The sequence below is a fragment of the Aphelocoma coerulescens genome, chromosome 7 (assembly GCF_041296385.1).
Source record: "Aphelocoma coerulescens isolate FSJ_1873_10779 chromosome 7, UR_Acoe_1.0, whole genome shotgun sequence".
NCBI classification, from domain to species: Eukaryota; Metazoa; Chordata; class Aves; order Passeriformes; family Corvidae; genus Aphelocoma; species Aphelocoma coerulescens.
Window position 1 is genome coordinate 12,533,270 of NC_091021.1, and position 24,984 is coordinate 12,558,253.

Here is a 24,984-nt window from a genome sequence, read left to right on the forward strand (position 1 = left end):
TCCGCTTCCGCTGTGCGGCGCGCGCGTGCTTGAGCGGGGTCCCGTCCGGCGGCGCACGTGGCGCCCCGCGGCCGCCGCAGCGATGCTGGTGCTGTTCGAGACCGCCGCCGGCTACGCCATCTTCAAGGTGAGGCGCGGGGCTGCGGGCTCGGGGGCGCGGGGAGAGGCCGCCGACCTGCGGCGGAGCTGAGGGAGGGCGAAGGTGGGCGCGTCGGGCCTTTGGTGCGAATTTCGGGGAAACACGGGCGGGGGTGAGAGTGAAAGAGAGAGTGAGGGCCCCGCATCCCGTGCGGCGCCTCGGGGGGCGAGCAGAGCCGGGGATGGGAGCAGAGGGGCCGCGTTGTGAGTGAGGCCTCGGAGAAGGGGCTGCCGGAGGAGGCTGAAGGTGCTCGGCGGGCGGAAGCGGGGGCTCCTCGGTGCCTGCCAAACACGGCACACATCTCCTGTGGCCCTCACTTCCTCCCCTCTGCTGAGGTGGGCTTGGTAGGAAGTTGTGCGCTTGTGACCGTGCCCCTTTCGGCGTGTCCGGGGGCACCCGGGTTTGGGAATGTTGACCAGTTTCTCTTCCTGGCTGTGCCCTCCTGGCCGGTGTTCCAGCAGAACCCTGTGGGTGCGTGAGGGGGCGCGTGGGAGACGGGCAGCGCGTTCCCGGGCGGATCCCAGAATCCCCAGAAGCGGGATTCGCTGCGGGCCGGGCGCAGGGAAGCGCAGGACTCCCGTGTCCCGACCTCGCTCTCCCAGCGGGAGAAGCAGACCCCTTCCCAGGGCTTTGCCAGCCTCCTGACCGGGTAGCTCAGAGCTGCAGCTTCGTGGGGCTTTGAACAAGCCTAAACCAGAGCTGCTGCAGTGCCGTGCTCGTTTCTGGCTTTTCTCTTGCTCGAGTGTTGATCTCTGTACGGTTTGACCAGCTTGGTCATAGATTGAGTAACATATTTTTTTTTTTCTCCTCCGGCTTAGTCTTAGGGTTTAGCTTGTGTGAACATGAGTGTAGGTGCAGAGAGAACAAGGCTCTGGTTTCTTCTGCTTTTGCCTGCAGCAGAACTGCACCCTTACTGCTCTGTGGAGCACTATATTTTCTTCCTCTGCCCTGAAACCTTTCCTCCTCATTGGAGTGAAGCCGTGCAGTTCAGGCAAGGAGGATTTCAAGACATATGTCTTGGGAAGAAGCCAGAAATACTTGTAAAAGCAGATAGCTTCTGTTCTGTGCCCCCCTCTTAACACTTACACCTGGGGAACTGATGCACAGACAGCAGTCTCTCTGGAGGTTTTCTTCACTGGATGTTAACACAGAATAGTATCCTGCGCCTTCGAAGTTACTAATAATAATAAAAAAAATCTTTTGAGTAGGTTGAAACCTCTGGTGCAGTCAGCCACCCTTTCAAACTGTCACAGGAGCCAGGAGGGTCTGAAAATAACGAATATTTTAATTTCTGAAAGCACAGTAGGCATAAAGCAAAGATAGGAGGAGGGACATACAGAGAGAACTGCAAGGAGGTCTCTGCAGAGGTGCTGCAGTGTTCTGCTGCAGGTGTCTGCAGCTGGGGCTGGCTGGGAGGGATGTGCAGTGTGGCTGAGGGAGAGATGAAAGCCGGCTGCTGGCAATGAACAGAAGTAGTATTTTATTAAAGTATGTATTTTGAGACAAGCTGTGGTTTTCCGTGGCGATTCTGTTGGCATCTGCCAGGGCTGGAAATGCCAGAGCCTCAGCCACAGTGCCCCTCTACAAGGAAAAGTTCTCAATCACCCAGCATTCCCTCCCTGGACAGGGCAGCTGTTCAGCTGCAGCCTTGTGTCACTGTTACACTTGTATGTTCATTCTGTATTGAAATGTTCTCTGCAGAGAGTTTAGCTACTTTTTTTTTTCGTTTTTAAAGCAGTCTCTGAAGTTTGACAGCGCTAGGGGTTTGGGGTGTTCTTTGTTTTTTAGTTACTTGAGGGTTGGACAGATTTTGTATTTCTGAATTTTGGGGGCAGTTATGGTCACCCACTTCCCTTTCCAGCAGTGACCACAAATGTTTGTAGCCAGCATAACTGTGTTCTGTCTTTTGGCCTTGGTGACCAAGAACTGTCTTCTGGAAGCTGTGTAGCTCTCATGTGTTCCCTTGCAGTTGTTGCTTCCATCAGAGGAGCAGATAGTAAGGGCAGATGGGATACAGCCATGTCCTAGATCTTGGAATAATTTCTAATGAATCTTTCTTGAAGGACAAATTATCCATAGGTGTGTAATTTTTTTATGCTAACTGTCTTGATTTTAGCAGTTTCCGTGTCTTTTCTCTATATGCCCATCTCTGTTTATAGAGGCTGATAATTCTGTAGGTCTTCAGGTAGGAAAGATGAACTGGGGGAAAGAATCGTCAGGATGAGGAAAGGAAGAGTTGCCCCAAGGTTTTTCTGTGCCTCTCAGTCATGTGGGAAATTAATTACGTTTATTTGTTCAGCTATTAATTGAGTTTTAAAAAAGACAACCTCCTTGAACCAGGGTTTAAAAATCTGCCAGGGAGCAAAATTCATAATACCAGGAATGATTTCTGCACTGAGTTAAATTGCAATTGTGTTGCATTTGCATTGTGGAGACAGAACCACAAGATTTTTGAGTGAGATGTAAAGAACAGTGTTGTAAAGATCTTGACTATTCCCCTGAGCAGTTTTCTGGGGATTTGCAGTGCACTCTGCATTTTGTGAAATGTATATAGGCTCCAAGAGTGTAAGTTAATCTTGTGCTGTTTAAAAGCTGAGGGGGTTCCCCTGTGTGTACACAGATGGGATTAAGCCATTGCTGCCTCTTAGGTAATTTTTGGCTCAGTTGATGACCAAACTGTGGTGACGACTCTTCTTTACAGGGATGGTCTCTTTCTGGTTTGGGTTAGCTCTGATTAATGAAAATAATTTGGGGGATCACTTCTTTCTGTCAGGCTTCCCAGATGTTTTATTTTTCCAAAGCAGTGGCAAATTTGGGTTTGGGTCACTGGGGTTGTGAAAGTCCTGTAAGAGGAGGTGGAGCAAGCCCAGTTTTGATAAAGAAGAAGTTTTGCTTTAATGTGCCAGGTCCAGGACGACCCAGCCATTATTGAAGAACTTCTGTAATTCAGATAAAAGTAAAAACGCTGTGCTATTGAGTGTTTATTAATAGGGTAAAGCTGCTGAGAGAGAGTGGTGAAACCGGAGATCACCGAAGTCGAGTTTGTTGACTCAATCAGTGTTAACTACTGCAAAGTGGTTGGATACACTGTTTCAGGTCTCCGGGGTTGAAGATTGTTCAAAAGTGTTCAAAAGTTGTGCATTGTGTTATTTTCCTGCAGGTTCTGAATGAGAAAAAGCTCCAAGAAGTTGACAGTCTGTGGAAAGAGTTTGAAACTCCCGAAAAAGCAAACAAAATGTAAGCAGCTTTATGCCGGGATAGCAGCGTGGCTTGTGGAAGGACATGGCTGCCTGGAGTTAAGCACAGCTGAGGTTCAGAATGAAGTATTGATTTTTGAGTTTCAGTATTGTAAAAGCTGTGAGCAATGATAATGTGAAGTTAGATACTCTGAGATGCTTACAATGGAATATCAAAGTGAAAGAAATACCTTACAGTATAATTAAGGAGCAGAAGTCATTACCATGTGTCATCAAAGCAAAAAATTGAACAATATTTTAAGGTGATGTGAGTGCTTTGACAAGAACATCCAAGCTTGTAATGCTGGAAGTGTCAGTGAAATGACAGGTTTTTGTGCTCACAGGAAATTATTTTGGGAAAAATAAAGCTTAATCCAGATGAAACTACGCAAATCACTGTGAACTGAGCCTAGTGTTGTTGCCCATGCCATCAGTGAGAGCTAGCACCACTGCCGAGTTGCACAGGCACTGCAGTGTCCACTGATCAAACTGGCCTTTCTAGCAAATTGCCCTAAAGCTGGGGACAATGGTGCATTCCTTCCAAGTCTGCTTAGAGTGTTTTTATTGGAAGATTTCTAACCAGCTTTGATTGTAATGGATGCATCTGAACAAGCTATGCCTTGTGATTCATATTTATCCTGCTCTGTAGCAGTACTTGGAGGAGAGACCAGAATATCCCACATCTGCCTGTTTTAGTGTGGTTAATCTTGTCCTGGAAACATCATCTTGGCCACTTGTTACACAGGATGTGGCTCTTAAGGGGATCTCTACTCTGATAAAGATAATTCCTCTTCTGCCTTTTCAGAAAGGCATCAGTGTAAGCCTGAAGCTTCTGTTGGGATCTGCAAATGCTTAACTCAAGCATTTGGCTTTGTCTGTGACCTTGCTTCCTTTGCAGATATTTGACTCACAAAGAGCAGTGGTTAATCAGAACCGGATTAGTCAAATGCCTGTCCCTGACAAGGAATTTACTGGATTGAGATGGCTTCTTAACTGTAACTATATATCAACACCACAGACTGTGTGAGGGGAAGAGGGAAGCTGTGCCTAAGGATCTGACACAGTGTGGTTAAATGCTGCTCATATGATTCTTGGCTCTGGTCAGCACTTAGGGCATGAAAGAAATTTTTGTTGTTTGTCTTAAGCTCAGCTCAGAACTTGAATTCTACCATCTAATTACAGGGGAGGACTTGAGGATTCGTGGGCAATGAATCAGTTCAGATTTAAAGTCTTTGAAGATGCATTTGGTTGAAAAGCACGTTAAATCTGAGCTGTGCAGGCTCTGCATTCCACAGAGGCAGAACACTTCCTTTTGAAGATGAGTGGGAGATGCTATCATCAGTCAATCAGGGTGCAGTGTTGAAATTTAAATGGATGATGTCTGTCTTTAAATATGAACTAGAAGCAAAAAGGGAGGTTAGGTTTTCTGGTGATGTTGGTCCAAGAAATACCAAATCAAAATTTCTTTTTTCTTTTTCCTTTATTGTGGGATCCATCTGAAAAGTCACACCAGACTCAATTGGCCAGTTTAGTACTCTCAGTCCTTTTTGAGGGTCTGGATATTGATCTTTGCTCTCTTGAAGCCTTAGGGAAAAGAGGAACTGTAATAGCAGGGGCAGAAAAAAGATAAAATGGTTCTAGCTTGTGGTTTATGTACATTTGTTTACACACTTTCATTTTATTTCTATAGAGTAAAGCTGAAACACTTTGAAAAATTTCAGGACACAACAGAAGCACTTGCTGGTAAGTGAGTTAACACTATTATTACAGAAAAATCAAATCTCTGCCATGCACTAGTTCACACTCATTACTTACCTGTGTCCATGCTCTTTTTCTTTTCTTAGCTTTTAAATTGCAGGTTTTTAAACTGAGCTGGTTTTGATGGTTATGAGGTCACCTATCCAGTCTATAGTACAGTAAGGATGTAATAAAGTCTATTTTTTTCCTTTAGTGCATATTTCCCAAGCAGCTTACAAATGAGCACCATGCAAGTGGTGACTGATACACGTAGCCTGTCTGTTGTCAATGATGGATTCTTGTTGAAGCTGACTATCACTGATTTGAGTCAACATTTCGTCACTACCACTGAGACAACAGACAGGTATTAGAGAACACTCATTATTACAACCACTTGGGTTTTGTGGACACATATTATGCCTGTAGTTTTCAGCCTAAAAAAGGTCTGTATTCTCCCTAAATTCAGGAGTTTAAGCAAAGTGGAAAGCCTTACATTCAGTAATTTTTATTAATTCTACACTTAAATGCTTGATGCTGTGGCCTGGTTTGAACAGAAATGGTAGGAATTCTTGGTACTAATTCAGAAATGGTGTGACAATTACTGCTGAATGTCTTGTATGACATCAGTAGGTGAATGTTTCAGGTCACATTTATAACTAAAGAGCAGTTCTTCATTTTCTGATGTGGTAGGGATAGCTTATAAAGGAAGCAAAGAAGCAAGAATGGAGACACTCCCCTCAAACATGAAATGCAAGTAAAAGAACTGAAATTGAAGCTTTTGTACGTTCCTCTCCATGGCATATTTTTTGGATTATGTTGCTTTTGCATAGGTTTGGATTCAGTTCATTTATCGTTAAGCTGATTAAAAAAAAAAAAGTAACAAAAAAAATCTAAAACCTTCTACTACTTTGCTTCAAGTCAACTTACCTGTGGAGAGGTTTAGACTGCTTATGTCCCAGTTATTTTGAAGGGAAGACTGTGTGTGACTGTTCTAAGTGGGTTAGATGCTCTTGGCCAGATTGCAGAGTGGAAAATTATCTGCATTGTAGAAGGGGCGAGAGGAAACTCAGCACAGCACTTTGATTTTACTCTTACATGTCATTAGGTTCTGGAAACCAAAAATCACTGTCTGCTGCTCTGTTACTGTGATGAAGATGTATCAGGCACAGAAGTTCAGTGGAGCACAGAGCTGACCCTCAAAGAGGGTTGTATAAGTACCTGCTTAAAATATATTGTGTGGGATTGTAAAGCTTTTACAGATCTATTAATATTTGAGAATGAAAACCATCCTTTAAAGATTCTCCGTCTGCATGCTGTATTGAAAGGGTCTGTCTGACTGTCCTGTTTGGCAGCATTCCTGGGGCTTTAGACAGTACATTATCATCACCAGAGGATGCAAATAAGCCATTACTCAATTTAGGATATCACGGTTGCTGCCTAAGGGACCTGGCAAATGGTTGGTTAATTAAATGATACACAAAATACTCCCATATAACCTTGCCGTTGGAAATGTTAAATATGTATCTAAAGCATATGGCATACTGTTTGTAGAGAGTCTTAAACAAAATTGGCAAAAATAGAACTGAAAAACATATGCAGAAAGGAGAGGCAACTGGGAGAAGGGTTTTTGATTTAGGCCTTCAGAGGAGGAAGTATATAATTTTCTTCTGTTTTGATTTTTAGCTCTTGCATGGTGAAGTAGTATTGCAGATCAGACTAGAGCTACTGTGGGCAGTTAAAATAAATACATGGAATTTAGGAGTAATATTTTTACAGGTTTTAGGAGGGGAAAGAAACTGCATCTTTGGTCTTCTTGTTTTATACAGCATCTACAGCTCTTGTAGAAGGCAAGCTCAGCAAGAACTTGAAGAAGATTCTGAAGAAGATAGTGGCAAAAGATGCCCATGAGCAGTTGGCTGTGGCAGATGCCAAACTTGGAGGTGTTATAAAGGTGATAACTGATTTTGCTGTTTTTCCTTTTGTTTCATGCTACAGAAATGCTACAGTCAGATTCCAGAGGTTTTGCAGTTACTGGCAATGGATTATGCTGCCAGTGCTGTGTTTGCAGCATAGAGGATAGTTAATCCTAGTATGTGTACAGGGAAGATGTTGTCTTGAGTATGCAGGTGAGGGACATGGTAAGAATGCACTGAAGGTGTTCAGGTTTGCTTGGTTTCTCTCTTAAATATTGGTTAGAAACCCAGCAAGTTAAAAAATTAATTTTCCTAATGATCCAATCCAGAAAAAGTGGGGGGAGCAACCAAACAAAAAACCTGAGCCAGGCAGACATGTATTCCTTACTAAGAGATGCAGCAATAGTAGGGTGCTGGCTTATTGTATTGTTGGGAATGGACATTGTTGTGCCTTCCTAAGTCTGCAGGCAGCTGTGCACCCCCTTGGTCCTTGCATGCCAGAGGAAGAAGGAGGTTCAGTGGAGGGGGACTGCCTTTTCCAGTGTCTCCTAGGTGTCAAATACCAGTTTCCCATCTCATGTCTGATTGCTCACTGTTCCACTGAACTTTATTCTGACAGCCTCCTCATGCTGTTTTAGGAGAGTCTGTAGGCTGCAAAGTGAGGGTTTGATGTTAAAGTGAATAATAGTGAAGACTTTGAACTAATTATTCAGTCTTGTTCTCTGAAAAAGACACAAAGCTCCCAGCTCTCTACCTCTGAATTTTCTTTCTATGGCCAAACTGTTTCTAGTAAACTTAAAAATACTGAATCTTAAGTTGAATGTTCTACATAGCAGATAGAGCATTAATTATAAATCTGGTCTTCAAAGTGGAATATTAACTGTGTGGGGAACTGGAGACGTCACTACCTTGAGCATCAAAAATGGATGAAACTTACGTGATCACAGGATTGCAGTGGGAAAACCAGTTATAATGATGTAAGGCTGCTGGAAGAAGGACTTCAGAGGAATGTTGTGTTGTGCCTGACTATGGACCATTGATTTCCACCCTGCAGGAGAAGCTGAATTTGAGTTGTATACACAGCCCAATGGTTACAGAGCTGATGAGAGGAATTCGCTCACAGATTGAAGGGCTCATAACAGGCCTCCCTTCTCGAGAGATGGCAGCTATGTGCCTGGGTCTGGCACACAGGTGAGTTCCTACAACACCTCTGTTTCATCCTCTGTCTGCCTCACTCTTGTGTCCCTGGCTGTGCTGTGCTGCTTGAAGTGTCTCTGAGTGTGTGGCATGGTCTCATACTCTGTAAGTTGAGATACTTTTGTATCTGAAATGCTGTTTTAGAAAGGAAGGGGTTTCCAGTTTGCACCCAGTCTTTAGGGAAGGAGTCTTCACCCAAAGTTGAAATTGGTAGCTTTCCTTTTCATGTTATATACCTTAGGATTTCGTCTGGGATGTCTCTGGAGCAGTCAAGGGAGTCATTTAAAGCTTGATTGCCGTGAAGAGACAAGGTGGAGACCATGATTTGCACCAGAATAAATACCCATATAATAGATAATGCAAATATTAAAGGCAGGGTTGTTCTTCCCACCTTGTTCTTGCTGCTTTTTAGTGGAGTAGTAGTTAATTACAAAGTTGTTGGATCACCATGGGATCAGGTATATATTAGTGAGTAACTTTTTAATCCATATTCTGACATGAGCTTGTCCCTGTCACAAGCTGTTGGCAAGGTTAAGAAATGCTTTGCTATAGCCAATTCCTTAAAAATGTGTTTGCTTAGAAAATGGGCATTAATATTGAAAAAGGACTTTTAAGATGCAAATCCTCATTGATACCAAGTGTCTTTCCCTGTAGCATACAGAGAACATAGCATAACATAATGTTAACATAACATTAAAGCCAGATGGTAACGGGCTTTCTCAGACAGTGAGAATCTGTTCCAGGAAGTTTCTTTTGTTGCTTCACATTAGCATTGCTGGTATTTGCTGGTGGGAAGGTGCAGTTTTGTGGATTGTTTCCAGACACTGCCCAACTGGAAGTGCTGTTGACAAATACTTTTTGTGTGGAACCATGCAGAAAAACCCAAGAGCCAATTTCCTGCCACAGCACTCGTGTTCAGTCTGCTGCAGGTGGTACAAATAACCTTAAGTTTCCCTTTCACCCTGGTCACAGGGTATGGGAGTGGACCCATGTCAGGGCTGTTGTGAAGCTTGTGTCAGTGTGCCTCCTGGCCACAGCTGAGAGCAGTGAGTGGCACAGAACTGACCTTGGTTTGAATGAACCTGTGGACAAGTATATTCGTGTTAAAAAGGAACAGATGGGGCATATTCTGCAACAGCATGTCAGGATGCTGATCAAACTGTATTTCTGTCTCCTCAGCCTTTCCCGATACAAGTTGAAATTCAGCCCAGACAAAGTAGATACCATGATTATCCAGGCAATTTGTAAGTATATTTAGAGCTTAAATTATTAATGGATTTGGCTTAGGATAGCTGATTTCTTTACATTGGCTAAAGAAAAGTATTGCTGTCAATTTCCTCCTAGGATGTCTTAGTAAATTGGGTGCTGATGTTTAGCTAGGCATAAAGTGTGTTTTCTCAGTAGCGTTTTCCACAAGCAGGAACATTTTTAGGGCCATACAATAAACTGGTGTGCACTTTTTCTTAGCATAGAAATCAGCTGAGCTACAGGCAGTCTAAGGGTTTTCCTTCCCAACATGTCTCCCTCCTGAGTGGTGCTGGGAAAACGGGCCCCACGGGACGGCATTTTCTGACCCATCATTTGGGTGGTATCTTGTATAGAGGGCAATGTAGAAATAGACTCTTAGGTTAGGCATGTAAAACACACTGCAGTGTGTAACGCTGCATTTTGTTTCCTCGCTTTCTAAATGGAAAACAGACTGAAATTGCTAAAGCAGCTAGGAAAGCCCATTCCTCGTTTTTCCTTGAAGACATACACATCATAATCTGCATGCTTGCTGTGAAGCAGTGGTGAGGAATCCTGTTTGGAATATTAATTCCCAGACTGTTGCCAATGATGAAACATAGTTAAACTGAAATTAATGATGTAATTCAGTTCCTTCGTCACTACCACTGAGACAACAGATGGGAATGTTGGTATTGCATTAGCAGGAAATAGTTTAGCCTCAGGGCTCTCTAGCAATATATGCTGTAGGTTCACTACTCCAATAAATGATAAATCTGGTTATTTGTCATATCTGGTAAATGGTGAGCCTGTTGGCTTTGTATCTGGTATATTTATATTATAACAGCAACTAAAAGGCTTGACCTTTTAAATCATGTAATGGAATACAAGATTGGTTTGTTACCATTAAAACATTTTTTCCTTAAAGTTAGTTGGATGGCTACATTTTACATAAACCTCGTGTGTAGCACTTTGGCTGACTGAGAGGAGGGATAACTGGCTGCTGCTCTCCTAGGGGAATGTACTTTGCAGCTGTTAAGGAGTTTGTCCAAGACCAGTCCCAGTGATAAAACTTCGAGGCCACACTCAGGGAATTCTAATATTTCTATAGTATTGTGCCTGGTGTTATGCAGTTCTCTGAAAAGTAAAGACTACTTCTAGTGTACTGCAGTTTGGTTTATTCCAGTATTTATAGAGTGAAATACTTAGTTAATCTCCCTTTACAGTATTAAAATTTGTTGGTTTGAGTGTGCCATATTGTTAGGTTACCCTTTTAGAAAAAGAACTCCATCCTTCTTTCTTTTAGCACTTCTTGATGACCTGGACAAAGAACTGAATAACTACATCATGCGCTGTCGGGAATGGTACGGTTGGCACTTCCCTGAACTGGGCAAAATCATCACAGATAACCTCACGTACTGCAAATGCGTGCGGAAAGTCGGTGAGTGCTGAGGCCAGCCGAGCCTGGGGCAGGGCCGTGTGCACGGCGTCAGTGGCACTGGTCTGAGATCTGCTCACTGCTCATCCAGCTGCTCGTCACCCTGAGCAACGCTGCCTTCAGCAGCACGGTGGATAGGGCCAGGAGAAAAGGAGGGTATGTTTGCATCTGGATCTTGATGCAGTTTGCCATTTGGAATCTTAAGTGAAAGCTAATGCCACATCACCAACCAGTCCTTCGTGGACCACCAGCACATCTTAGAATCACAATTAGTCAGCAGACCAGTTTGGAAATAAGTTACTAAAAAACTGATGTAAAGAGAAGTGTTGCCTGTCTCTGGATGTTCTTGGAGACAGCAGCTGCTAGAATTACTCATAAGAGCAGAAAGAATGACTGCTATATTTTGGACACTTGTTTCACCTCTTGGGCTCATGTGCTTTGTATTGATTTTTTTTATTGGTTGGTTGTTTTTTTGTAATAATGAAGTTTACAGTCCAGAGAGAGAGTTGTGGTTTTAAGGGAACTTTTTTTCCTCCAACTGTAGAGACAATTAAATAGATTTGGTTAGTAGTAAGTGCCTGCTTCCTGGAATTCTTTTCTTGTAATATTGTGACTGAAAATTTTGCCGCAACCAGCTACTAAAAAGGTGAAGTATGCAGTGTTACAGAACATGGACTTTCTGGGGTTTTTTTCTAGTTCAAAATTTAATGTTTCCTAGCTGGTATAAACATAGAGTCAGAACACTGACATACATTTTAGGAATTCGGAATAGTGTGATGGCAGACTTGACTCACTCTTTTTATTTTGGCCTTTTATCTTCATCTGTTTCTGTGCTTTTTTTACTAGTTCATCTCGCCCCCAGCACAAACATGCTTTCATCTGTCCCCTACAGGAGACAGAAGCAATTTTGCTTCCTCTGATGTTTCTGACATCCTACCAGAGGAGATTGAGGAGGATGTGAAGGCTGCCGCTGAGATTTCCATGGGGACAGAAGTATCAGAAGAAGACATAAACAACATAATCCATCTCTGTGATCAGGTATGTACACACAGATGGACAGGAGGAGGACTCTACTTTAGCTGTTTCAGAGACACTTCTACCAAGGAGAGCTTTTCCCAGGGCAGTGCTAACACTCTTGTGATGGCAGTGATGATTCCTAGATTGTTGTGTTCCTGATGTTCAGACATGAGGGTGCACAGTCACTACCTCATCTGAGCCATCTCAGGCTGTTGATGTCTGCACAAGGTCTTCTGAAAGTGGCAGTCTTACTTTTGGGAGGAATTTTGCTATCATTGTGCTTTTAAGTATTTCAGATAATGGCATTATATAGCCTCTTTTTGATCTGTCATTGTGGAAGCTGGGTGATAAACCTTGGAGCACTGAAGCCCCAGAAGAGTAAGGAGTCCTACCCTGATCTCGTCTGGGCTGTGTGTGAACAAACACCCTCTGACTTCAGTTGTGCCAGTTGGATCCCTTTGTGACTTTACCAGGGAGTGGCAGGGTTAGGAGTTCCTGTTCTTGGTCTAGACCAGGCTGCTTTTTTATGTGCATTCTAATTGTGTGTATTTATATAGAACAAGTAAAGAGCATTTATCTCATTTCAAGAGAATGGTGGCAAAGATTTATGTGAAAACTGAATGTTCCAGGGTTTTGTCCTAAAGAAAATGTCTTTACTGAGTATTTTTGTCCTGCTTCACTGTCTTTGGCATGTTGTCAGCTCCTTTATCAGGAGTTTTGCTGAGAAAATAAGTTGCATAAGGGAATAAGCAGTACAGATCCAATATACTTTGTGAGTATGTTGGCTCTGCTCTGGGAATATGCCCTGTATAAAGTTTCCTGTAACTCTGGCTCTTGGCTGTTTTCATTTTGCAATTTGTTAGTCTCCTACATTGGAATTCTCAGCAGTTCCTCATGTCAGTATATTTGTCTCTTACTATTTTTTTGCTCAGCTAATACTGAGTCCTGTAACCAAACTCTCTGTGTGCCAGGTGATTGAAATCTCTGAGTATCGGACACAGCTCTATGACTACCTGAAGAACAGAATGATGGCCATTGCTCCCAATCTCACTATCATGGTGGGAGAGCTGGTGGGAGCAAGGCTCATTGCTCATGCAGGTGGGTTATGGTGATCAGTGTAAATAAATCTTAGCTGACATCATGTTTTCTCCGAGGAGCTGGTCAACTAAAAGCATTATGTAAGGCCTGGTGAACATATGGTGGTAAATGGGGCAAAGGCAGCACTTCAGGAATCTTGAGAATACCAGCATGAGCTTGGTAGTAGTCTGTGATGATGAAGTTCTCAGTTGGCCTGAATTCTTTCTAGAATATGAGGGCAACTTAAGTCACTACCTCTTCTGAGACACTTACTGAGCCTCCTGCTGATAGTTCAGTCACTTCCGAGTTTAAAAACCAACACTGAGCATTTATAGTCACACTGGCTCAAGATAGCAGCCTACCTGTGCTGCAGTTCTGTGATGAAATGTTCTTGCTGTCAGACTGTCAGGAGTAGGCATTATTCCAGTGGAATATGTTTTATTGATGAGTCAGTCTTCTTTCCTGATGCTCAAATCAAACCAAGACAGTTGAGGCATGAAAGACTGAAATGGTTTACCTGTCCTTCAGGAAACAAATGGGGAACAGGTCTCATGAAAATACACTGCTCTGAGCTTCTTATACTATTCAAAAGCAGGAATTTAGCCTAGCTGCTCCTCTGACAAATTACTCTTGCTGTGTCACCTCTTTCTAGGTTCCCTCCTGAATCTGGCAAAACATCCAGCTTCAACGGTTCAGTTACTGGGTGCTGAGAAGGCACTCTTCAGAGCACTGAAGACTAAAAGGGACACACCTAAGTTTGGTCTTATCTATCATGCCTCCCTGGTGGGACAAAGCAATACCAAAAATAAAGGAAAGGTAAGTTGCAGAGTTCTTTACTAGCTTGGCTTTTTCCAGGGCATGAATATTTTGAGCTTCATGATGGCTTGAGCTTCTCAGTGAGGCTCTTTCCGTGGCTTGCTTTACTGTATTGCTTTGTGATTCCATGGAAAATACCAATGTCCCACAAACCTTTGAATATCGTTCACTGCTGCTCAAAAAAAAAATTGAATGGGATTGTCCATTTGACATATCTGAGCAATAACAGGTGTGTGTATCCTGCTGAGTTAGGGTGTACCGCTGGCTTTCTCAAGGGTTGTGTTCCTACTTTCTTCTATGTGATAGTAAATTAAGGTGTTAAGGGCTTTAGTCTGGCTTGAAAATTGGACTCTTAGTGCTAAAGTAACTTATAGCTTGGTCTTAAAGCTTAGTCTTTCATAGTGCAGGGGGATGAATGTGTGTTTGAATTGTGGAGAAAGCTGGAAATTACACCTCAAGCTAACCTGATCTAAAGGTTGGGGTAGAGTAGGATATGTATTACTGACGGGCTGTCTCAGACATTTCCCTCTATTTATCAAGGAAATAAGATGTTACATTAACAGTATTTCAGTGTTGAAAGAATGAGACACTAATTATTTTTTGGACTAAACACTGCTAGTAGATGGTTACTCTGTTCTTTTGTATGTGTGGGTATGGTTTCCAGATCAGAGTGAATCATTGCCTTATGTTAAGTCTTAGCATTTAATATTATTTTTGGCTTTTCCAGATTTCTCGAATGCTGGCAGCAAAGACTGCCTTGACTATTCGCTATGATGCCCTTGGAGAGAACACCAGTGCTGAAATGGGAGCTGAGAACAGACTAAAAGTAGAGACGAGACTGAGGCTTTTGGAAGAGAGAGGGGTAAGTCTTGCAGAGAGCTGCATGAAGCTGACATTCTTGTTCAGGATATGATTTTCTGACACACTGCTTTTTGACTCTTCCCACTCAGTAGTGTGTCACTCTTACCCTGTAGTTTCTCCCAGCTTTGGCTGGAGTGGCCAAAGGAAGTGTGTAAGTTGGCTGCAGGCATTTGTGTGTCAGCCATTCTCGTTTACAGATTTGTCTTCATTTGTATTATACTGAAAAATCTTGGTAGTGAGCAAGATGAGTAAGATCATACCTTTACATTCCCTACATCTCTATGAATTGCAAAAACAGGCTTATTGCTTCATAGTTCCTTTCTCTTTACTTTAGAAAGGAGTATTTGTGTTTTCTCCCTGCCCCGCATTTTCCACCCCGGTTCTCCAGAATCTGGACACCGGTGGTGCTTGGTCTTAGGGAGCTTTCTCTGTAGCTAAAGCAAGATGTTATTCTGCAAATTGCTGCATTACCCTCCCACCACCTGATGAATATCTGGGCTCTCCACACCTGCTGTTCCATGTTGCCCTGCAGAGAATGTAGGGTCCCTTTCCTCTTTTAGGTGGCATGCCTGCTGCATGTGGTCTTGTAAATGACAACTAGGTTCAGCCTTCCAAGCTAGATCTGATGCCAGTTCTCTAGTACTGGCATCACTAGAACAGAAAAGAAAAATCCAGAAAAACCTGCCCACTGTCTTCATGGGAGGTGAAACTTCCCATCAGAACAGAGGCAAGGAGACATGTTAACATCAAAAGACAAGCCAATCACCTGACAAGTACACATTTAATTTAGTTTGGGGCCTGTGTTGTGGTTTTAAGGTTGGCTTTATGCCAGCTATAGGGTGATACCTGCCCTGACATGCAGTTTTTCTTGCCAGAGAAAAAAGTGCACAAATTTGAGCTGCTTTGGGGAATTTGGAGGTACAGTGTTATGTCATGTGTGTGTGGTATATTTGATCCAGTAGTAGGTGCCCTTTACTTGAATTGGACTCTTGAAGAGCAGCATTAGGAAGGCCATTCTCACCTCAGCCTTTCTCACCTCAGCTACACTCCCTGTCACTACTCTACACTCAGGTGTAAAACTGGTGCAGGTACACAAGAGTCTGACCCATAATATATGTCTGTTTTTCCATTTTTAATTCCTTTCAAGAGCTGTAGAACTTGTGCTGTGAATTCTTTTCATTATGAGTAATTTGTTTTCCATATCTAAATTTTTCTTGTAGATAAGAAGAATAAGTGGCACTGGAAAAGCCTTGGCCAAGACAGACAAGTATCAAAACAAGAGGTGAATAGGTTTTCCTTTCAGCTTAGCTGAGTAAAAATAACTCTCCATGTTTTTATTTCTGAAAAGCTTTTTGGTTGTGGGCTGAGTTGACTCAAGATCCAGAAAACAGTTTCTGTGCTTTTTAAACATTGATAATAAGTTCTGGTGCTAATAAGAATTTCCTTTTTCCCAGGTTTTCTAATAGTAAGTTACTGACATCATCAGATAGCACGTACTTTAGGTGCTACCACCAGCACCCCAAAAAGCTGGGTGTTAATATTATAGCAGCTTTATGTATTACAATTCTGAATGAAATAAATTGGAGAAAATCAGAGTTTAAATTATTCATTTTGACATGGAAGCTGTCCTAGAGGCCTATTTAGCCATCTTATTCTTTAAAAAAGGAAAGAAACAGGCACCACTTGTTTTGAGCAAAGCTTCATCTCCTTGTATGTAATGTCTTGTATGTATATATGTCTTGTATGTAATAAGTACCATGTCTTAAGCAATAGATAAGGTCTGTATGTACTGTGGATGCCATTAGAACAGTTTCTGGTGCCCAGAGTGATGCTGTAAATTGCAACTGGGACAGCTGAACATTGAGGATTTGAACAGGGTATTATTAGTCTGTGCTGTGACATCTGGGTTTATCGCTTAATTTGGTTGCAGGGTTCTTGTTTAGCTTGGCCTGCTTATTTTGCTGAGCCTGTGGTGTAGAGAGGGGAAGAGCTCAGCAAAACCAGGGCTCAGTGCTCATTCTGTGAGGAAAAAATAGCACTGTTGCACCCATCTGCAGCTCCCAAACATCTTTCTGGAGCCTAGCTGTAACTTTCATTTCCATATGCCAGGCATTTCCAAGTGTAGTGATGGCTGTGATTTCTGGAGCAGCTTTTGCAGACAGTGTCAGTCAGTAAATGAAGCATCAGGGCGTGTCAGGAGGCAGGAGCTGAGGGAGGAGGGTGTTACAGAGACAACATAGATGCTGGGGTTTGACCTCTTGAAATGAGGAATCATGAACTCCTGCCAGGACATGTTTCTGCTGTTAGACATGCTTTGCAAACATGTCTAGGCTTGGGGAGAATCTGAAGATAGTTCCTGGCTGTTTGGCATAGTCTGGCTGCCTAAAAGGGAAACTAACTCAGTACTTGTCAAATTGTCCTTGTAGTACAAAAATGGCAGTACTGCTCTATGGGGATGTTAGAAGGGCTAAAGTAGTGTTTTAAGGAGATTGGCAAGAATGTTAGTCTTGTATGGAACCATGGATTTTGTATTAATTAGCTAAATCAAATTAATGTATCAGAAGTTAAATGTGAGGTAGTTTTTAGAGATGAGGTTCAAGTGAAACATTTCTGTATGCTTTCCAAAAACGATGCAAAAGATGCTATATTTGTCTTATTTATGGTTTTGTGGTTTTGGTTTTTGTTTTTAATTAACAGCAATATTATGGCAATGACAAGGAAACCAGTGAGCTCTCACTTGGGTTTAACTGAAGCAGAGTCCACTGTTTGCAAAAGGCTGTGTAATGAATTTCTGTAAACAAATATGCGGTGTTAATACCCATAAGAATAATTTCCCATGCTTAGAGGATGAGTTGATGGTACTAACTGCTGGCATTACCACATGCTTCCCAGCCCAGTCACTCAGCCTGAGTTGCTTTTATAGCCTGTGCAAGGTAGCTACTTCAGATTTCTATTTTAGAAAAGTTCAGATGTTCATTTATGTGGCTGGGGAGGAAATATTTTCAACTTAGGTGTTTTTAAAATGCCTTTTTTCTCCAGTAGGAGTTCTGTTGGGAAGAAGAAAAAAACTGCTTTGTTGCTATTTGATGATTCAGTTGCTCCTTACAAGTTCCAATTAAAGAGCACTGGATTTCAGGGTGGCCAGTTCTCTACAGAGGAGTTTAGGACCAAGCAACCGAGCATGCAATAACTGAGAAGAGGCAGTTTCAGACACAGAATAGATATTTTAGTGTCCCATAAAGTCAGTGAAACAGGTGGTACAGCAATGAGCCATAACATTACCCTGCTTTGTGAGTTTGCCCTCTCAGTGTAATGGTGGAGAGGCAGTATAGAAAAAGCAGAAGTAAAGCTACTTCTAGTGCTCTGTGTGTGTGTATTATTACCCCTAGGGTACAATTATAGGGTGATATACCAAATAGAATACAGTAATACACCAAATGGTGGGGAGCTCTGTGCTTGTGACCACATAGCTGTGCTGGATAGGCTTTCAGCATCAGAGAAATCAATTTAATGCATAATTCAAGTGCTCTGTAGAGCCTTCAACAGGTATAAACCAGGATCAAACTCTTAGTTAACTGGTATTTTCTTTTCAGATCAGACAGTTGTACTTTGTGGGGTATCTCTTCTGTAGTCATTATTACTGATAAACCCACTGTGTCTTGGAGGGAGGGCCTCACTACCTGTAGATGGTTTGTTAGCTGAGCAAGATTGATTTTCAGATATTCTTGGTAGGTTGTGTTGGAAAGTTTATGTTCAGCTGCAGGATCTTACCTGAAGGCTTGCTCTTCTTAATACGTAAACTGACTTTTTTCTTCATTACAGCGAAGTAAAAGTATTTGACCCCTCTGGTGACTCTACACTTCCTGTTGTTTCCAAGAAGCGCAAAATTCAGGAGGTGGACGAACCAGACACAGAGGTTGCAGTGAAAGCAAAGAAGTTCAAAGCAGAGATGAAAGGTTGGTTGGTGTACCTGTGCTGCTGGCATGTCACTGTTTGCATTGTGCAGTGGGGCTTAGCATTTACAGGCAGCCACAGTGCCTGGGTATTCTCCTTGGGTATGACAGTGTATTTAAGAAAGGAAACGATCCCTTATAGACTGACACCAGACTGCAGTCAATTCACAAACAGCTGTAAACATATAAGAAAGTTTTAAAACAAAACTCTACTCATGTTCTTGCAGAATTTCTTGCTCAGCAGGTTTGTATTTAGTATCTTGAAGACAGAAAAGCTGCTCTCTGTAAAAACAGAGCTTGCCCTATTTTCTTTCAAGAATACTATTTTATTCTGTCTAGAAACGTTTTCTGGCATGTTTCAACATATAAAAAGGTCAGAATTTGATGTGAAATGACAGTTGGAAATTTCCATCTGAATTTGCGTAATATGTGAACAATTGTTATTCTCTGGGGAACTAAAACTGAACTATGGCCACAGTTGTTCTTTCCTTCTCTGATAAGTTACTGTGTGAAGAAAGATTTTGAACTGCAACATAATCTAGTTTAACATTATGGTTCATTTTAAGAAACATTCTGTTTTCACCAGTGTGTAACATGAGAGGGGGAAAAAGAAGATGATTTAAAGTCACTCCTGTGAGATCCGGAGCCAGATCTGGGCATGAACTACTCACAAGTTTTGTCAACTACCTGTGCCTGCAGCACAGGTGAGGGCTGTCAGAGCCTTCCCTTTCTGCCTTCTCTGCTGCTCTGTTCTAGGGGATCAGAGTGTAGATCTGCTGGTTCAGTACCTCTTCATGCTCAGGTGATGTGGAGGTGTGATCGTTCCAGTCACCACTTAGTTCATGGTGTCTCTGTACATGGAGAGAGCAATTTGCAGGAACCTAAACTTAGCTGAGAAATGAAGTTACACTGGAGGGAGAATCCTTTGTGCTGTAAAGCTGAGATCTGTGCCCCAGCTTGTTCTCTTATACTTACCATAATGAGAAAAGGACACGAGTACTTCGGAGGCTTGAACTTTGCCCATTTGCTTTTGGAGAATGTGGGTGTTCTCACAGCTATTGCTTTTGATTATCTTTTGAACTAACTTCCTTTGCTATAGCCAGAATTGTTCCCTTGGGCTTCCCTTGCATTATCAAAGCAAGTGTTGACATCTCACAGGCAGGAGCTTGTTGCAGGTGAAATATTATGTTGATTTCCAGCCTGCTCTTTTGTAGTTTGAGGAGGTTATTTCTGTTTATAGTTACATTATTCAATGGTTAGTGCTTTTGTACACAAACCTGCTTGTATTTGCTTTATTGAGCACTGATCTTTCCAGGTTTGGGACTTGGGTGGAGCACAGCAGGTATCCTTGAGCTGGAGATGGTGTCCAGAATACTTGTGGACTACTGAAACCTGTGCTGTTTGGCTGGTTGTTTTTCAAATTTCCCCAAACCTGAAGTACAGGCTTCAGATGTGTTGCTTTTCTTCCTGAAAACATAGGTCATTCTTCACATGTATGGTTAATAGGCCCTGCTTTTTCCCTGTTCTTTGTATCTACTGGGTCATTTTCTTTGACTACCTGGCCATTTATGCTAACTATGCCAACTGCTTCAGACTATAGAATAAATGTTTTCAGAGTTTGTCTTGTGTCACCTCTATGCAGAACTAATCCCTTCAGCCTGTCCTCTTGTACCCTTTAAAATAGCACTGCCTCATGTTTGCAAATTGTATTCGAGCACCCAGCATGGGTACATGGACTTCCCTGACACCTAGACAGACCATAGCCTTGCTATTTTCCAACATGATTTCTATGATTGTACAGTGTCCTAGAGGGGGCTTGGTGGTCCTAGAAGGTTGAGTAGTTCAGCAAGTCCCATAATTCACAGAAGAGTGCACAGGAGGTCCCAGCATTAAGATTTATGTTGCATGTCCACTTGAATATGCATATGAGCCTTTAATGTCTGCTGTTCTTGGCTCTATTGTTTTTTGCTGTGGTGCTCTATTCAGCTTTTGCCCAGTCAGAGATAACAGATCCAGACAGTGTGTTGTGAAAGAAGTCTCTGCCCCCTCCTTCCTCATGCTGATTGTGCAGCTGCATGATAAATGGGGCTGGTGGAAAAGTAGTCCCAGAAAAAAAGGCATTCTTCAGCCAGAAATTTTTAATTTGGTTTGTATTACAAGACAAAGGTAAAGGATAGGAGGGAGCTGGGAAGCTGCCACTGAAAAGTGTTGGTCAAACCATTGCTTTTAATATCTGTTGTAAAGGGGGACTGTTACAGCGGGGATACTGCAACACATGTATCAGACAACGAGGCCTGTGGAAAAGAAATATATATGGACAGATTCTTGGTAGCTGTTTCAGAGATGTTTATTTCTCCAGCCGCATGGCCGGGGCGCTGCCAAGGAACTGAGGCAGTCACGGGACCCGAGGGTCCTTGGCCGTGCAGGGGAACACAAAACAACCAATGGAGAACGAGGCTGACCAGGGGCAGGGAAATCCCGTGTGTCTGTGCCCTCAGGGCCCCTCTCCCAGGGCTCCATGGCAGGGGGAAGGGACCCCGACAGGGGACAGTACTTTGCATTTTGTTAGCCCAAAGTGTAAATGTTACTGGAAGATGAGATGTGTGGTGTTTTCTCTCTCCCTGTTTCGGGTGCATGAATGGCAGTACTTTGTGGGAACTGGCAGGGGGTTGGGGGTTAAGATATGACTTCAAACCACATTCACCTTTTATATCTGTCAAGAAACCAAGTGGAAGGATAGTGCCTGAAACAAGTTATAATCCACTTAAGGAGCTGTCTGTTAAAACTTGTTTTAGTGTTGGTGAAGGGAAATAGGGCAGGTGTTTTTGTGGCTGTGGTGTCTGAAGTTGGATGTGGCCAGACAGAATGCATACTACCAGCAGGGCTAGCCAGTGCCCCCAGGGAAGCCTTCAGCTTTCATTTAGCATCAGGATATAGTAGCAGTTAGTGACTTGGGAAGGTATCTCTGAAATAAATTAAATTAATGGAGTTAATGGAGTGAACCCTGCAAGATACAAAGCCTTAAATGATAGCAACAGCTTGACAGGATTCTTTATTGATAGGCAGTGTGACTTCATTCTGTACATGTGGAGCATCATCTGGAGGAGGGAGGATACATCAGGACATCAGGCTTGTGTGTAAAAGCTTAGACAAAAGTGGTGGAAAATGGATGAGTGGAACTACTGCTGGTGATGTCCAGCACTCCCAGGGCTGTCAGTCAAACTGCTCTTCAGGGTGCTGCTTTCTGTGCCTCTGTGCCTAGATAGTCAGAGCTATTGGTTTCCTTGTCAGCTGCTGTATATCGCAAAGAAACCCCACTGGCCTTGATTGACTTAGAAGCATTGCACCTAGAGGGAAAAAGCCAGCACGCCTGGAGCTTTTATCCTCATTCTGGGTAGGTACAAATACATGAAGTCTTGTGATGAGCTTTGCTGAAAGGCAGCAGCTGAAATCTTCAGGGAGGGCTCTGCTGCTTGCTGTGAGAAGTGACAGTGCCTGTGAGTACCCAGTGCATCAGCTGCACTGTAAATTGTGACAGGTTCCACTGCCTGGTGTGTCAGACTTGATGACATGTAGGGTATTAACCTTGAAAAAATAATTTCTTGTTATCACCCAACGTTTTTCTTGGAAATGCATATCTTACCAATCCAGCTGAGTAAAAACATGCTGCATAGCAACATACGATGTGTACGCTCCTGTTACACTGTGTGGCTTTAAGGTAGTTTATGCTTATTTTTCAGCAACTTTTTATTTCCCCATGTCACACATAGGGAGGTGAGGACACCTATTTTTATACCTGTTTTGAATGCCTTATGCTCGCACACTGTTCTCTGTGACTTTTGTGTATGGCAGAATCTACTCTTAAGTTACATTTACCAGGTTTTTTTATCTGGAATCTTTTGCTGTTCTGCTTCTGGTATGTTTTTTAATGTCAGAAAACTGCATGTGTTAGCTGGCTGTATTCTTCTGTAGACATGTCTAGAATTTTTTTACCCTGGAGCCAACTTTTTTTGTCTGAAGCTAATGTTAGAGGCAAAGTTTGAAGTGTATTTTTGACTCATGTAATCCTTCTTCTGGCTTGAGGAACTAAAATTGTGACCAAGTACAGTCAAGATGTTAGGAAGTTATGTGGTTTGGGTCTTTTTTGTAATTGAACTTGGTCTCTTTGTAAGTGGTGAGTGAGTGTTCTTGAAAATGAAATTGATTCTTTCCTTGGGGGATATATGGTGAGAAAATGTCGTCTTGAGTCATACCTCCAGTAGCAACTGTACATACCACAAACACCACTGGTTTCAGCATCAGTTTTAGAGCTACTGAAGGACAGTGGTTGCTACATCATGAACTTAGTCATGAGTACTGTGTGAAACTTGGTATCCAGCACTGACTCAGCTGCGCAAATAAATTTAACTTCGGCATGCTCCAGTAACAGCCTGGCTGCCACATAGGCTCTCAGCCTGGTAATGATTTCTGTTTGGTTTCTTTACCTAGAGATTCCTAAGACTGTGGGATGTATTCTAGGAAGTGAATGGTAAATCACAGTTCCATTACCACTGTAATTAAATAGGGCAGCTGTTGATGAATAGTTCTGACAAGTAACTGTAAGGTTGTTAGTAAATCTTTCCCTGGGTTGACATTCCTCTCAGCTTGTATAAATAATAATATAAATAATTCCTGTCATCCAGGACAGGAGAGCATTTCTGCATTAAATGCTTTATGTTGCCTTGAGATCTTTGTGTTTGCCAGTCTAAACAGTAAAGAAAACTGGTCTGCTTCTTAACAAATTTCCAACATCAAGATGGAGAATCAGTCATGAACAAGCTATTGCTGGCTAAGTGCATTTCTAAGGTGGGAGTTAGAGTCCTTTTGCTGCTCCTGTGTTGCTGGTAAAAATATTTGCCAAACTGTGGACATTCTCTTTTCTGATGGAGTACTTGAAGGTAACTTGGTAAACAAATGAAAACATGCATTTGTTTGGGAGCAGCATACAGGAATAGTGTGATGTGAATTCACCAGGAGATGTGAATAGTGCTGTCTGAACACTGTCACTCATGTCTTAAGTAGTTGCATATTTTGATTATAGCAGGGAGTAGTCATGCAGGTAAGGGCAATGCAGAAGGTAAATAGGAGTCATTGCGTCCTCTGCCATCTCATAGTTTTTCCTTTTGCACTCTTAATACCTGACAGCCTGCCTTTCATTTTTGTCCTTTCTGTGGTACAGAAGGGACAGCTGTAGAAGATGGTGAACCTGTCAAAAAGAAGAAAAAGAAAAAGGATAAGGAAAAGCAAGCTGAAGAAGAGGAGGTACTGAGTGAGGAACTCCCCACCAGCCCCGTAATTGAGGTGAGGCAGAATTGCACAGCTATCTGATCCTTTTTGGGAATGTGTTCTCTCCAAAACATAGACTGTAGAGTGAGGGATGGGGAGAAATTCATATATGTATAATCTATGGCATGCAAATAGTTTTGCTCTAGTAACTTTATTTTGGGCTATCCACCACTGTAACATCCAAGAAGGTTTGCATTACAAAATAAGATCTGGGAAGTTGGTGACTGCAATGCCTCCATTCCTGTCCTGTCCTCTGCCCACCCCCAGCTTTAGTCTTCTCTCTCTTTGCGTCTTTTCTAGTGGGGAGTGTCCCTTGGTGCCAATCCACAGGCATCTCTCTCAACTTTGGGACTTGTAGGGAGCAGAGGCTGTACCTGCTGATTTGATGTCTTCTAGCAACAGTAGAGCAGATGGGACCAAAGCCCAACTTTTTGCTCAGTTTTGAAGTCCTGTTCTTAACACAGGGTTTAATTTTCTGTCCTTTGTGTATGTTAGCTGCAGGGCCTGGGGGCAGTGCTGAGCTGTGGCAGTGTGGCACAGCCTCCCTGCCCCTGTGAACAGCCCAGTGCATTTAGCAACTGAGGAAGGACATCTCTTGGGTTGTGCTCTGCTGAGCATGGCAGCTGGAGTGATGCTTTGGGTGTGAGCCCTGTTGCCTAGCTACACATGTTGCTTTGCTTTTCCATGATGCTTTGTTCATGGCAACATTTGTTTGTTTGCAGAATGCAGAGAAAAAGAAGAAGAAAAAAAAGAAAATGAAAAATGAGGGTGAAGACTGATGAGGAGCAGGGGAAAACACTGGCCCTTGGACAGCTGCTTCGGAGTAGCATTTCTCAACATAATTTGTTTAACCTCTTGCTGAAAGCTAACTTCCCTGTATTGCAAGAGGGCAAGGAGATGGGTTTGATAGCTGTCTTCTCCCTGGAGTAGGATACCCTGGTGTCTCTGCTAATTAGGAGGATTACTGGTTTCTTTTGTTTAAAAGCTCACAATAGAGCCTCTTTTCACAAGCAGTCTCCACTGATAAGGAATAAAAACATTTTTATGGAGA

General features: G+C 42.7%; 1 protein-coding gene and 4 non-coding genes across 5 annotated transcripts; all 5 read left to right on the forward strand.

The window, feature by feature from the left end:
- NOP58 (NOP58 ribonucleoprotein) lies at positions 1 to 24,984 on the forward strand. Its single transcript, XM_069022173.1, has 15 exons — positions 1 to 127; positions 3,300 to 3,376; positions 5,066 to 5,118; positions 6,939 to 7,063; positions 8,080 to 8,216; positions 9,402 to 9,466; positions 10,753 to 10,887; positions 11,777 to 11,922; positions 12,873 to 12,999; positions 13,631 to 13,794; positions 14,522 to 14,656; positions 15,876 to 15,937; positions 18,478 to 18,611; positions 23,827 to 23,948; positions 24,656 to 24,984. The coding sequence occupies exons 1-15, from the start codon at positions 83 to 85 to the stop codon at positions 24,710 to 24,712; spliced, it is 1,584 nt and encodes a 527-aa protein (XP_068878274.1). The 5' UTR covers positions 1 to 82; the 3' UTR covers positions 24,713 to 24,984.
- LOC138113680 (small nucleolar RNA SNORD70) lies at positions 5,388 to 5,476 on the forward strand. The gene has a single exon (XR_011152305.1). It is a non-coding gene; the product is annotated as a small nucleolar RNA SNORD70 (small nucleolar RNA).
- LOC138113681 (small nucleolar RNA SNORD70) lies at positions 10,043 to 10,130 on the forward strand. The gene has a single exon (XR_011152306.1). It is a non-coding gene; the product is annotated as a small nucleolar RNA SNORD70 (small nucleolar RNA).
- On the forward strand, positions 12,023 to 12,106 carry LOC138113678 (small nucleolar RNA SNORD11B). The gene has a single exon (XR_011152303.1). It is a non-coding gene; the product is annotated as a small nucleolar RNA SNORD11B (small nucleolar RNA).
- On the forward strand, positions 13,162 to 13,247 carry LOC138113677 (small nucleolar RNA SNORD11). The gene has a single exon (XR_011152302.1). It is a non-coding gene; the product is annotated as a small nucleolar RNA SNORD11 (small nucleolar RNA).

Bases quoted from the DNA above. Each gene is read 5' to 3' on its own strand.
- NOP58 (XM_069022173.1), top strand. From the start codon at position 83: ATGCTGGTGCTGTTCGAGACCGCCGCCGGCTACGCCATCTTCAAG. The intron at 11,923-12,872 runs GTATGTACACAC...TCTGTGTGCCAG, and splicing joins TAATCCATCTCTGTGATCAG to GTGATTGAAATCTCTGAGTA. The intron at 23,949-24,655 runs GTGAGGCAGAAT...GTTTGTTTGCAG, and splicing joins CCACCAGCCCCGTAATTGAG to AATGCAGAGAAAAAGAAGAA.